Source organism: Pelobates fuscus, chromosome 9, assembly GCF_036172605.1.
Source record: "Pelobates fuscus isolate aPelFus1 chromosome 9, aPelFus1.pri, whole genome shotgun sequence".
Lineage (NCBI taxonomy): Eukaryota > Metazoa > Chordata > Amphibia > Anura > Pelobatidae > Pelobates > Pelobates fuscus.
The window spans coordinates 164,566,319-164,580,045 of record NC_086325.1 but is presented as its reverse complement, the minus strand read 5'-3'; the positions used below and the strand labels follow the sequence as shown (position 1 = coordinate 164,580,045).

At 48.4% G+C, this 13,727-nt stretch overlaps 1 protein-coding gene across 1 annotated transcript in view; it reads right to left on the bottom strand.

Moving 5' to 3' along the window:
- ENTPD2 (ectonucleoside triphosphate diphosphohydrolase 2) overlaps window positions 1–12,266 on the bottom strand; it is a 59,656-nt gene extending 47,390 nt beyond the window's left edge. The window contains exon 1 of the mRNA XM_063432960.1: window positions 12,107–12,266. Within this exon, the coding sequence (XP_063289030.1) occupies window positions 12,107–12,223 (117 nt within the window). The 5' untranslated portion in view covers window positions 12,224–12,266. The remainder of the gene's footprint in view (window positions 1–12,106) is intronic.
- Window positions 12,267–13,727: the final 1,461 nt, after the last annotated feature.

Here is a 13,727-nt window from a genome sequence, read left to right as displayed (position 1 = left end):
AATGCTCCCCCCCTCCATGGCCCATTAGCCCTCAATTGTAGTCTCTACTGGGGCCTGGAGGAGACTGTTTCCAGCAGGGACACTCAGATGGCCTCTGTTAGAAAGACCCCCTTCCAAGCCTATTAGACTCCATTGTAGTCTCTAATAGGGCCTGGAGGGTATTCTTTCTAACACACTCTCTAAAGGACACTGATATAGCCTCTGCTAGAAAGACCCCCCTCCATGGCCCATTAGCCCTCAATTGTAGTCTCTACTGGGGCCTTGAAGGGATTATTGCACTTTTGTTCCTTGTGTCTAAAGATTGTGTAGGGTGTGGCTGGAGGCGGTGCATGGAGGCGGGACATGGGTGGCGCTTGCTGCGGAGTATGGGTGGGGCCTGTAAGGGGGCCCTTGATTTATTTTGCCCGGGGGCCCTGAGGGTTCTCAGTCCGCCCCTGCGCGCACACACACACACGCAGCCAGTCACACACACACACAGTCACATGCAGCCAGTCACACACACACTGTTACATACAGCCAGACACACAGTCACATGCAGCCAGTCACACACACGCAGCCAGTCACACACACACACAGTCACATGCAGCCATTCACACACACACACACACACACAGTCAAATGCAAGCAGTCACACACATACACAGTCAAATGCAAGCAGTCACACACACACAGTCACATGCAGCCAGTCAAACACACACAGAGTCACATGCAGCCAGTCACACACACACACAGTCACATGCAGCCAGTCACACACGCACACACACTCACACTCCGTTACATGCAGCCAGTCACACACACAGTCACATGCAGACAGTCACACACACATTCTCTCACTTACTGAGTTGGGAAGCAGGGATTTCTTCTTGCTTCCCCTGGATGAGCAGCAGTAACGGCAGCGAGTGGGTGCCATTCCATATTAAGCCCTGCCCCTGCTACAGATTTGGGTCAGCCCAAACATTTTATTAGCTCCGCCCCCACTTTCCTACCATACGACCGGTGTGGAATTGAAGTAATTCGACTGCCTGTCCCTGCAATTGTGAGCTGTGTCGGCTGCCATAGCAACCTGTGCTGCCGCACAGCTCAAACATCCTAAAGCTAACCCTGGTCATCAAGGCACCCCCCACCCCCCACCTTAGTATGCCACTGTATGTATATGCTTTCTGAGCCTCTATCTTTTTTTGTATTTATTTTCTATTAACCCTTTTGTTGTTTTTTGTTTTTTTAAGTAAACTATTTTCAGAATTGTTCAGCTGTACATTTACAATGAAATGTCCCTAACCGATAACTATTCCTTATTTGGGTAGTGATTTCTTATAGCACACTACACTTCCTGTGTTGTTTCCTCACCCCTAGTTGTACACTGTCAGCTCCCGTAAGCAGGTACCACTTCCTCTCTTGGACCCATGTTTGTGTTTGGCACATACATTTCTAGAATATCCTCTTTTTGGTACTTTATTTGTAAAAAGAACGGTCACGTCCTAGAATTATATAGAATTATGTTAACTTATCTCTATTTTTAACAAAAAATATATCTGCAAGGTGTGAAAATAAAATATGTAGAATTCGCCCTGCTGTGTTTACCTCTGTCCTGATAACTGGGCCCCTCCATCTTAGCTCCCTGTCAGTCATTCTTAGAAGCTCTGTCCTAAGCACCAGGCAACATGTGCCTTGTCTGTGCCAGGATGTAATTTGCTAAACCTTTAACATAAATTTAAATGGTAAACGAGGATCACATGAATAAAAATAATATTAGTACCAGTTACAGGGGATTTTCAATGTTTTATTCAATTAAGTAATTTTTAGAAAAGTGACGGGTTCCCCATTAAATTTCTGATATTTGATTCTTCTTTTATCAAGTGAGGTTTCGTTTTCTTTTAAATGTCTATTGAAGGAAAACACTCCAAGCACCTTAACCACTACAGCATACTGTCTGCCTGGCGCATGTCCTGCCTCTCTGTAGCCGGATGCTCTGTGTCTTAGCTAAGCCCTGTGGTGCAGATCGTCCAGCTATCAATGCAAGGTGACCCACGCCTGGTGGGTCCACTGTATAAAGTCAGGCCGTCAACAAAGGGTTTTACAACATCCATTTGTCATGGGTGCTTGGAGAGTTCCTTTAAAGATTCTGCACATTACTTCAAAATCCAGTCCAGACCTGGGAGAGCCACAGCACACACTACATTGGAAAGACTAAAAAAAAGAAAACTCTGTGCTGACTGACATGTATGTACGTAGTGGGGAATCGCGATGCAGCCTAGAACAAAATCTAACCCCATTAAACCCCCCAATAACGACAGACCACTTAGTATGGATGAAACAGGCCACAGCATTTATTATCACAACTAAATTACTGCATAACACATCCATAACTTTATTTATTAAATCTCTTCTTTTCTGTAACCAAAACATTATACATAAATAAGCATAAATTAACATATATACATATATAACTCCACCCATAGTGTTATACAGTGACCCAACCGTCCTTGCCAATAAAAACCTGGAGTGGTTCCTAATCACCACTCCCTCTCACCTCCCCCCTCGTCATAAAAATCCTTCCAATGCCTGCCATCAGCCGACCTTATCCACGCTCGATGGGCACGAGACCTCAGGCAACCTAAAGTTAAACCTTTAGAGCAGGGGAGGTTTGAGACCTTAAAAAACTTGTTCATCTCATTCCATCTACTTAAACGTAACCTCAAACTCAATTGGCAAGGACATACCCCCGGCTAGCTGCGACAAAATATAGTATAGGGTGGGCGGGAGGGAAGCTGTTTGCTGGCCCGAATCCCAAGTGGCACTGAGGTAAGACCTCCCCCACACTGTCTTACACAGAACATAATCACACCCACAGATTCTTCCCAACCAATCCCATGCATCTATCCCCACACTCCTACATGTGCCCTTGTCCGCTTAGCTGCGCTATCTCCCCAGGGCCTTGTATGTACGTAGTGGGGAATCGCGATGCAGCCTAGAACAAAATCTAACCCCATTAAACCCCCCAATAACGACAGACCACTTAGTATGGATGAAACAGGCCACAGCATTTATTATCACAACTAAATTACTGCATAACACATCCATAACTTTATTTATTAAATCTCTTCTTTTCTGTAACCAAAACATTATACATAAATAAGCATAAATTAACATATATACATATATAACTCCACCCATAGTGTTATACAGTGACCCAACCGTCCTTGCCAATAAAAACCTGGAGTGGTTCCTAATCACCACTCCCTCTCACCTCCCCCCTCGTCATAAAAATCCTTCCAATGCCTGCCATCAGCCGACCTTATCCACGCTCGATGGGCACGAGACCTCAGGCAACCTAAAGTTAAACCTTTAGAGCAGGGGAGGTTTGAGACCTTAAAAAACTTGTTCATCTCATTCCATCTACTTAAACGTAACCTCAAACTCAATTGGCAAGGACATACCCCCGCCACAACCCCGCTGTTTTACGCCTAAATCAGCGGGGGACCCCACCACAACCAGCCATGGCCTGTTCCACCACTTCACGCAGCGCTAGAGTAACAGAGGTCAAGTCCGACCTCCAGCAAGCGCACCCCTCCCTTCAAGATACCCAGGCCACCTTTGGCCAAACCCAAAATGCGAACTGGAAGTGTTCATGTTTTAGTTATTCATTTTGTCCGTTATACGTGTAGTCAGTTTTGTTATGGCCATGACAAACCTAGAAACCCATCCATTCTGATGACCGACGGCAGCGCACCAGGGCACTCACATTGCGGAGTGCACTGCCAACAGGAAAGGGCGATAGGCGCAGCCTAGCCCCTGGGAACCTCAGGGAAGAAAACAGAATGCGTAACATGTCCCGATCGAAGAGCACCCAAGTCCTAAACCACCACCGACCCACGTCATTCCACCCAGGGATGACAAAACCCCTGGACCCCATGAGGCGGGGCAGCTGACCCCGTATGAGGAGGAGCCACACCCCCTTCACGTAGCCGGAGCCAGACCACCGAACCTCCGCCATTCGAGCCCTCTGAACCATCGGCGCAGGCACGCCCAGCCTGGCGGTGTCTGTAGCCGCCCCCAACCAAAATAAATGCCCTTTGAATTCCCCACCATCCCTATCCAGGAAGTCGAGCCCCCAAGAGGAACACCCCAACTAGATGGACGCGGGGGTGACAAAACCCATCTCCGAGAAACAAACTGGGGAGGAGGCCGAACAATCCCAGGGACGGAACAGTACTCCCAACGAATACAGGCAAATGACGGAACCCTGCACCGCCCCCGATCGGAACGGTATAATACAGACCATCCTGGAAACCCATTACAGCTTGCCAGGACAAAATACAAACAGTATATCTACATATGATACCTCCAAATTAGTGACAATGGCATCTAGCTATACCCACACTTATCTGGTGTAGTTACCACAGCCTCTCAAGGTCGTGGCCCAGTTCCCGACCTTTTACAACATATACATAGACACAGAGGGGAATGAGATACGGCTGTACATAATCTAAAACAGGAACAGAAAAATAAATAAATAAATTACCTAGTGTAATACCGCAAAAGAAAAGATAATGCGCTGAAACAAGATTGCACTCACAATATCAAAGTGAATAAATCACCAGAACATGTGCCTGCCCGGATAAGCTTGGGCGGCTGGACGTCTCCACTCTCCACTGGAACTCCAAGCGGACCAAAAATGGAATGAGACTTCAATAGAGGTAGGTAGAGACTTCCACAGCTTGGTAGGAGCCCAACCATAACCCCGTGCATCCCACCTACCCCAGGAGGATGCAGAAAGTCAACCCTGCAACATCCAAGAATTGCACAGATTCTATCGATGAAACAGCCAACCACAACCAACTTACCCTTCCCAATGACAACAGCCATCGAGCTGCGAAACCTGAAGGAAGTCCATTCCAACGCTTACTCAACGGAACCAAACATGTATATGAGCAGTCAAATCCCGGAACCCAAAAAAGAAACGTACCCATCCGTCCCAAACCCTCCAACCTTACTGGAGCGGGCCCCACGCCGCCCCAGAGATTGCCTACAGACCAGCTTCAGCAGACCGCTGGACCAACTGACCACACCTCCACCGCCATACAAATCGACCCCGTGACACCTCCACCCGAGTACGCTCTATAATGAACAAGACAGAGCATCGGCCATCATATCGGTAACCACCGGACAAACCCTGACCAGCCTCCCCCAGCCTCAAACAGCACCGAGCCAGAGTACCAGAGTACCTCCGGGGTATAGGGTACTGTAACATGTGAAAGACAGCCAGCATCACCCCACGATGGTCCCCAGGGAAAACCCACCCCCTTGTTCGTGAGCTGGGTACCACATGCCTACCATGCCACCAGAAAGGGGGACCTCCAATAACACCAGCGTCCGCCAGAGCCAGCGTATTGGCAAGAGGCAGCACACTCCTGAGAGCCCAAATGGCCCAAAACCTGCTGCGGCGGCGAAACAGTCGTAAGCCAGCAGAAAAGGACACAGGGGGCCAGATTGCACAAGCCAGCATTAGAGGAGGCCCAGCAGGAACCCCATACAGTCCCAAGGGCAACCCCAACAGGCAAAGCCCAGCGTACCCCGGAGAGCCCACGGGTAGCGCAGCCGAAACCCACAACGCCCCTCCAAGCCCCCGTTGCCTCCTGCCTGATGCCCCAAACCGCAGCCAGGGGCACCGGCGTTTCCCTCACAGGAATTGATCCCACTATCCAGGAGACAAGAGCACACATCCCGACCCACGAATAAGGCCTTGGCCATGGAACTCAGAAACTCCAAAACACTATCCCAAGAAAACCACTGCAACAGCAGAGTGCGTACATGAGACACTGACGGCCCCACATAAGCGACATCGGGAGCAACTTACGTGGAGGCACATAGCCACCCAATTCTGACTATCAGAACACAGCCCAGAAACAACAACTCGACGGGCGTACCGGCAGCAGCCGGAAGACCAATTCCACCGCCGCCTTCGACAGCAAGGCCCCAGGCCCCGCAGCCCCACCCACGCATACCGCTGCGCCGAGCCACCAACTCAAACCCAGCCCCCGGAAGGAAACGGACACCTATAACGATTGGGAAGTAAGCTAATCGAGCGGTCTTGGTAAACTGGACCTACACCACCCGAAGGAGCTCTCCCATGGACTGGGGGTCCAGCACCGAGAGCACCCACGTCCCCATCCCAACAGATCGCAGAGAGGACGAAAAACGCACCGTGCTGAGGCACCAGGTGAGACCTAAGCAAAACCAGAGACCGGAGCCCATCCGGCCCCAGGCCAAGAAGGGTTGCACCGCCAACTAAAGTGCAAAACGTACCTCCACCAACCCAGCTCCTCCCACGGACGATACACGTCCGGAAAGTGTCCTGACCGCAGAACCACGCAGCGCATGCCCGGGGAGCCCTCTCCCCGACCATGCAAACCAGAACACAGGGTGCATTTGAACATGTGCCATGGGGTGTAACCGACCAGAGCATGCTCCCCACGACCCTCCTGGAGCCCCTAATGTCCCTCTTAGTCAAGGGAGGGAACGTCCCTGCAATAAAAGCCCCTCCCCACCATCTGCTCCCTAGCATTGCGCGCAAGCCAAGCGGGCCATATAAGCCCAGCAACACCCAGAGTCACACGAACTCGGGACGCTGCAGGAAAGCGCACTGAAACAGACGATGCATACTGAAATTCAAGGGGGAGGGGGAAGCGGCGGCCATGCACCTAAGTACTTGTATTCTATTTCAGTTGTTTACTTCCGCTTCGTTCTTTTTTTTTTTTTTTTTTTTTTTTTTTATTATAATTGTTGTTTTGCTATTCTTTTATATATGTTTTGTTGTTTATTTCTCTTCAGTTTTCTTTTCTTTTTTTTTTTTTTTTTTTTGTGTTTTTTTTTTTTTTTTTTTGAACGATCAATCTTCATGTATAAGCCATAGCACTTTTGTCGTATGCACTTTACTTTTCTCTTTTTTTTTTTTTTTTTTGTTGATAATTTATTCCAGTTGGCAATTTACAGTGCATTTTTTTTTTTTTTTTTTTTTGAGTGTGCAAGAGGACCAGACTGAATAAAGGAAGGAACAACGTATGCACGCGAAGCGCGAAAAGGAGGGGGGAAGCGTACTCACCGGTCGCAGCCTGGCGATCCAAGCCCGGCACTGCGCTCACAGAAGGCTGAGGCGAAGAATCAGCAGTCCCAGCATCCACAGAAGACATCGGCTGTGATCCAAGCGCCACCTGCTGGACGGTCCCTGAACAGCAGCAGTATCCTGAGAAGAAGCAGCAGAGAAGATGAGAGCCCACGCCCCAGAGGAGATGGCCGAGGTAAGTGACCTACACAGGGGTGGTGGGGTGGTGGTGGGGGGGGGGCAGGCTAGATAGAGGGGGGGACCAGGCTAGATAGGGGGGGGGAAAGAACATAGAGGGGTAGACAGAAAGGGAATGTAGCCCCAGGGGAGGGGAAAGAAAACATAGGAGAGGGAAAAAGGAGGGGAGAGGGCAGGCCCACTAGAAGAAGGAGGGGGGAAGGAGGCAGAAAAAAGGGGGGAGAAGAGAGGGGACTCGGGGGCCCAATAAAGGGGGAAACTGGGACCCCTGGCAGAAGAAAAAGGGGGAGACAGCCCTGGGAGCCTTCCTCACCGGCAGAGGAGGCTCCCGACGGGCAAAGAGACCCCCCCAATCCCATACGGCGGTACTAAGGTACCCCGCGCGGCCCGCGGGGGCCTACTCACCGCCCCAACCCCCCGCCGGCCGCGGGGGGACCTGGACTGATGCCGGGCGGCCGCCCGCCGCCCGGAGAGATGAATCCGCCGCCCACCGCCCCTGGCCCGCAATCCAGCGCTGGCGGCCGGGGCGGATGGTGTGGTAGGGGGCCCAAGTGTGTGCCGCGCGGCAGACCCTCCAGGTGGCCGCGCGGCAGTAGCAGGCCGCATCCCCGGCCTTGCAGTGAGGGCCCGCGCGGCTGTGCACACAGCAGGCCGCGCGGGGGTAGAAGGCCGCATCCCCGGCCTGGGAGTGCCAGGCCGGGCGGCAAAGGAGGCTGCAGGCCGCGCGGCAGTGGCAGGCCTCGTGGCAGAAGGCCGTGCCACGCGCGCGGCCGCAGAAAGCCTCAAATCCAGGCCCCTGTTGGTAGGCCGCGTGTCTGGAGCCCCCAGACATGCGGTCCTGTCGATGCCTCGGGCCCGGGCTCCACCTCATCAACCAGGCCCGAGGAGAGGGATCAGGGGAGAGCCTGGCAGGCGGGTGGGAACGCCTGCCAGTGCTGGTGCGGCCCCCAGGGGCAGGGACCGCATGGGAGGCAGCAGGGGAGACCACAGGGGGTGCTCCAAGGGGAGGTAGGCCGCGGGGGGGGGCCCACACCGGTAGCCATACCTCATTAATGCTTGCCAATTGTTCCCACAGGTGCCGGCCACCATCCACGCTGCAGCAGCCCTGAGGGAAGCCAGAAGCCTCAACCATCAGGCTGTGTAACCTGCAGGCCCAGGCAAACAGGAGCTGGAGGACAGGAAGCTGTTTGCTGGCCCGAATCCCAAGTGGCACTGAGGTAAGACCTCCCCCACACTGTCTTACACAGAACATAATCACACCCACAGATTCTTCCCAACCAATCCCATGCATCTATCCCCACACTCCTACATGTGCCCTTGTCCGCTTAGCTGCGCTATCTCCCCAGGGCCTGGTGCAAAGGGTGGAGCATAGTGAAGTTTATAAAAATGATTTACAGAGAGCCAAGACAGGGGCACTCAGTTCCAGAGCAGAGGTAAGTACAGCAGTGTAGATTTCCGCATTTAATTTTATTTTTCACACCTCACAAGTATATAGAGAGATAAACATCATATTAGAATTCTGGGAATGCACAGCCCCCTGTAAAAGTATCCTACATTGTATACAGTGGTCAGGAGAGCACATTGTACACTATATGGACACCAGTATTGGTACACGCCTCTTAATTATTGAATCCAGCTGTTCCAATCGGACCCATTGCCACAGGTGTATAGAATCCAGCACGTAGCCATGCCGTCTGCATTTACAAAGATTTGTTTATAAAATAGGTCATTTGAAGAGCTCAGTGATAAGATGCCACCTTTGCAATAAATTGGTTTGTGAGAGTTCATCCCTGCTAGATATTCCACAGTCAGCTGTAAGTGGTATCATTGGAAAGTAGACGCGTTTAGCAACAACAACAACAGCCACAAAGCGGAAGACCGCGTAAAGTCACAGAGCGGGGTCACAGAGTGCTAAGGCGCATGGTGCGTAAAAGTCAGCAACGTTCTGCTGATTCCATAGCTGAAGAGTTCCAAACGTCCACTAGCATTAATATCAGCACAAAAGCCGTGCAGTGGGAGCTTTATGGAATGGGTTCCCATGGCCGAGCAGCTTCATGCAAGCCTCACATCACCAAGTACAATGCCAAGTGTCAGATCGAGTGTTGTAAAACATGCCGCCACTGGACTCGGGAGCCGTGGAAACGTGTTCTGTGGAGTGACAAATCACACTTCTATGTTTGACAGTCTGATGGGATAGTCTGGGTTTGGCGGATGCCATTACCTGCCTGATTGCATTGTGCTACCTGTAAGGTTTGGTGAAGGAGGGATATAGATATGGGTCTGGAAAACGCTTCCAAGTTTGTGGGAATAGTTAGGGAATTATCTTTTCTATACCAGCATGACTGTACCCCAGTACACAAAGCAAGGTCCGTATAGACATGGTTGGATGAGTTTGGTGTGGAAGAACTTGACTGGCTACACAAAGCCCTGACCGCAAGCCCGAATACTTTTGGGATGAACTGAAATGGAGATTGTGAGTCAGCCCTTCTCTTCCAACATCTGTGTCTGACCTCACAACAGCTCTACTGGATGAATGGGCAAATTATCCCACAGAAACTCCAACGTCCCAGCGGATTGGAAGCTGTTATAGCTGCCAAGGATGGCCAACTCCATATTAATGTCTATGTATTTAGAATGTGATGTGATAAAAGTCCCTGTTGGTGTAATGGCCAGGTGCCCCAATACCTTTGCCCATATAGTGTATCTGTCTATGGTCCTGCCCCATGACACTCCCTCCACCATTCGTCCACAGTTAGCCAATCCCAAGCAGTCTGCTTTATATCCGATATTTGGAAAAGATTAGCTCAGTGGTTAGTGCTCCATCTGCAATACTCACAGTCGCTGGTTTGGATCGCTACCAGGTCAGAAATACCTTTAATCTTTCTAAGGTCAATAAAATGATTGCCACTAAGCTGGGTAATAACAACAGTGAAATCCTGTGGTGTACTTCAAAGGTAAACATCCGCTTACCTGGTATATCCTGCGGTATTAGTATTAGATTAGATTTAAACCCAAATTATGACATCATTTTGAAAATACCCGCTTCCTTTAAAGAGACGTAATCTCATGCAGCTCTTAAAATTACGCAGGTATGCTTTAACCCCTTAAGGAGACATGGCATGTGTGACATGTCATGATTCCCTTTTATTCCAGAAGTTTGGTCCTTAAGGGGTTAATACCCGCCATGTGCCAGAGGGTTAATGTTGCAGGTTAGCGCACCATTCTGTGTGTAGGGATGTGAGGTGCAGAATGTGCAGACAGCTGTCTGATGGAGAAGTAGTCGCTACTAACTAAAAAAAAAAAAAATCTTTGGATGTGCTGCTATCATCTTTTAGGTTACCGAAGCAAATTACACTTTTAACGATTTACATAAGTTTTATAATTTCACTTTTCCACTTTTCTTCTACTAAAATTGACAATCCCTTCTCGGTGATTTCTCCACAATTGCAAGTGTAGTAAATAACTCCACCGATGTGAATCTGAATCTCGAGCCCCTGCTCTGCCAACGTGATCTGTTACACTGTACAAAAAGGTTACAGACATAAATCAAACACTTCCTAAACTCTTTTTTGAGAAGGATCCAAATTCTGTTAGTTTAGTGAATCATACTTTAATTGTAATATAAAATAAATCTGGTGGTACCCATTTCCTGTGCCAGAGGGGTCTCTAGACCCTGAGGGAGGCGGTCATGTTACAGTAATTGGTTTATTACCTGGGACCCTATGGAAATAATATGTGCATGTTCCAATCAGTTGGATCCCTCCTTGGGGACCCAAAAAAGAACCACTCATCCAACCTTTTAATATTGTATAGAAAATATAATAGTTTGGGTCAGGAATAAAAGAAAGGATCCCAAGAATTACTGTGACAATACTAATATTGGAATATCTGGATTCCAAGCTTGCCCTCCTGAGATAGATTGCGAATGGTTAAACAATTTCGCTGCACCTCAGGGATAGCTTCAAACAAATGGTGACCAGATGCAACTGCTCTGGCCAAGCACATAAACAGTTAAATAAAAATGCCCTGTCTGATCATTACAGGGACTGCAGCCTGTTATAAGCCAGTCTGTTCACTGAATTGAGAATGGTTTGGAATTCAAGTCAATTTCAAATTTAAGACAAAATTAGCTGAACTGGCAAAATTCTCAAAATCAGCTTCACTTCCACTTTGACTATTTTAGTCTTAAATTTGAAATTCACTTGGAATTCTCTTTGAATGGACAACAATTCTCACTTTAGTAAATAACCCAGCTAATATTAAATGGGAGGTCTGGCACCCATTAAACTAAAGTGGATTAAGCTATATTTTTTTAATGAATTTTCCAGGTTTGAACTAGAAAGTAAGACAAGAGAAGTAAGATCTGCACAGTGCACACAGACATAACTCAGATGCTTTAAAGGTTAATGTGTTAGAAAAATGCCTTTTTTTTTTCTTTCTTTTTTTGCCTTGGGCACTAAAAATCTATATTTTAACAGGAGCATGGACGTTTTACAACCCCAGCAGATGTGGACTGCTCTTTGGCTGCCTGAGCCTGGTGGGAGTTGCAGTGCACGTTGCTGGCTGGCTGTGTGTATGGGAGTGGGAGAATGCTAGCCCTGATTGGTGTGTGATGTGACAGCAGATGTTCACAGTCCCATTCACTCCTCTGGCTCAGGGATCACATCCAGCCAGGTATGGGAACCAGAAAGTGATACATTGTTACAGGAAAACAAGCCATACATAATATCACAATATGGAAAGTCAATATTGAGAACTTGAAAAGCTGGTATTTTCACCCACGTGGGTTCTCCAGTCTGCTCTTACCTTGTATTTTGGGGAGTCTCTGATGTCCCTGGAGGGCAGAGCCAGCAGTAAGATCCCTATCACCCCCACCAGGCAGAGGAGACCAGGGAAGACAAGGGCTAGCACTCTCTTAGCCATTGTGGGTCTGAGAACAGCTGGAAGGAGCCTGCAGTTCTTACAGGGAACACAGGGGGGAGGAGATTGGCTGAGTCTCAGAGGGAGACTTCCATTGGCCAGGAAGGTGCAATGAGTTTTAAAGAGGGCTGGGAGCATTGTGTTATATTGTGTCTTTACACAGTGTGATTCCAACTGAGGGCAGCCCTGGGCTGATAGTAACATGTTACAGTGAAACTGTCTGTGCAAAGGGTTACAGGGAGAGAGAGACACAGAATTCTTATCTGCAAAACAATTCTATTATCATCTATTTATCCAATAGCTAGCTATCTGTCTGTCTATCATTCTGTCTGTCTATCATTCTGTCTGTCTGTCTGTCTATCATTCTGTCTGTCTGTCTGTCTGTCAATCATTCTGTCTGTCTGTGTTAGCTCTTTTCTATGTCTCTGTATCTAGCTCAGTCTGCCTACTTATTATTGTTAATTAAATTCAATTCAGAATGTTAATGCCTATACCCCAGGTGCCATCACCATGTAAGCCGTTTGGGGCCCCCAGTGGTATTTAGGGACCTGTCAGATAATGGAAACGAGAGCTCTATGGCAATGTGACAGATAATGATGACATCATGACACTGGGTTTGTGTATTAGTGCTAATGATTGTATTGCAGGTAGTCTGCTAAAAATAAGTGCAGAGAGTGAGACAGCAGGTTTCGCAACATCTCCATGCTGGCAAAGCATTATGGGTGTGACGCTCATTATCATACATTTTAGGCAATACGGTTTATAATAAAAAAAATATATATAATTAAATGAACACTATAGTGTTGGGAATACAAACATGTCTTCCTGACACTATAGAGTTAAATTAACTATTTTGCCATCAGTCTTCCCTTGCATTTTACTCACGTTTTTACCCACGCTGCTACGGTTTTGCTGTGGTTGGTCACGCTTGGTCCCGCCTCTACTGACGATCTCAGCCAATCCAGTTTTTTCCCACAAGAAAGCGTTGGGAGGCGATTACGCATATCGGCAAAACGCCACTCTGCGCCAATCAGCATCACCTCACAGAGATACATTGAAGCAATGTAAACACGGCTTTTCTCTAAAAAGCCTGCAGGGACAGGCTATAGACCCCAGAGGGCCTGCGAAGGCTTCAGAGAAGAGATCTACAGCTTTTGCAGCTGTTTTTAGATATACTCCCAATGAAAAGAAAATGCATAATTAAATGCGTGTATATTTTTATTGGGGATATAATGACTCTGGGTAGTGGAGTGTCTCTTTAAATGGTGTTCCCTTTTCGCTTTGTTGCTGAGAGACAGTCTTGGCGATGAGGGGGGGCTGACTTCTTATAGCAAGAACATCTGCCTAAACCCCCCATTGACCTCCACTAGGGCTCAGTGAATACAGCCATAAAAGCAATCCTGGGGGTAATAAATCAAGCTAAAATTTCGACTTCATGTACATGTGTTTTATTCACTATATCGAGAATTGTGGACCATTGACAGGGGAAATCCAGTTTGGACATGTT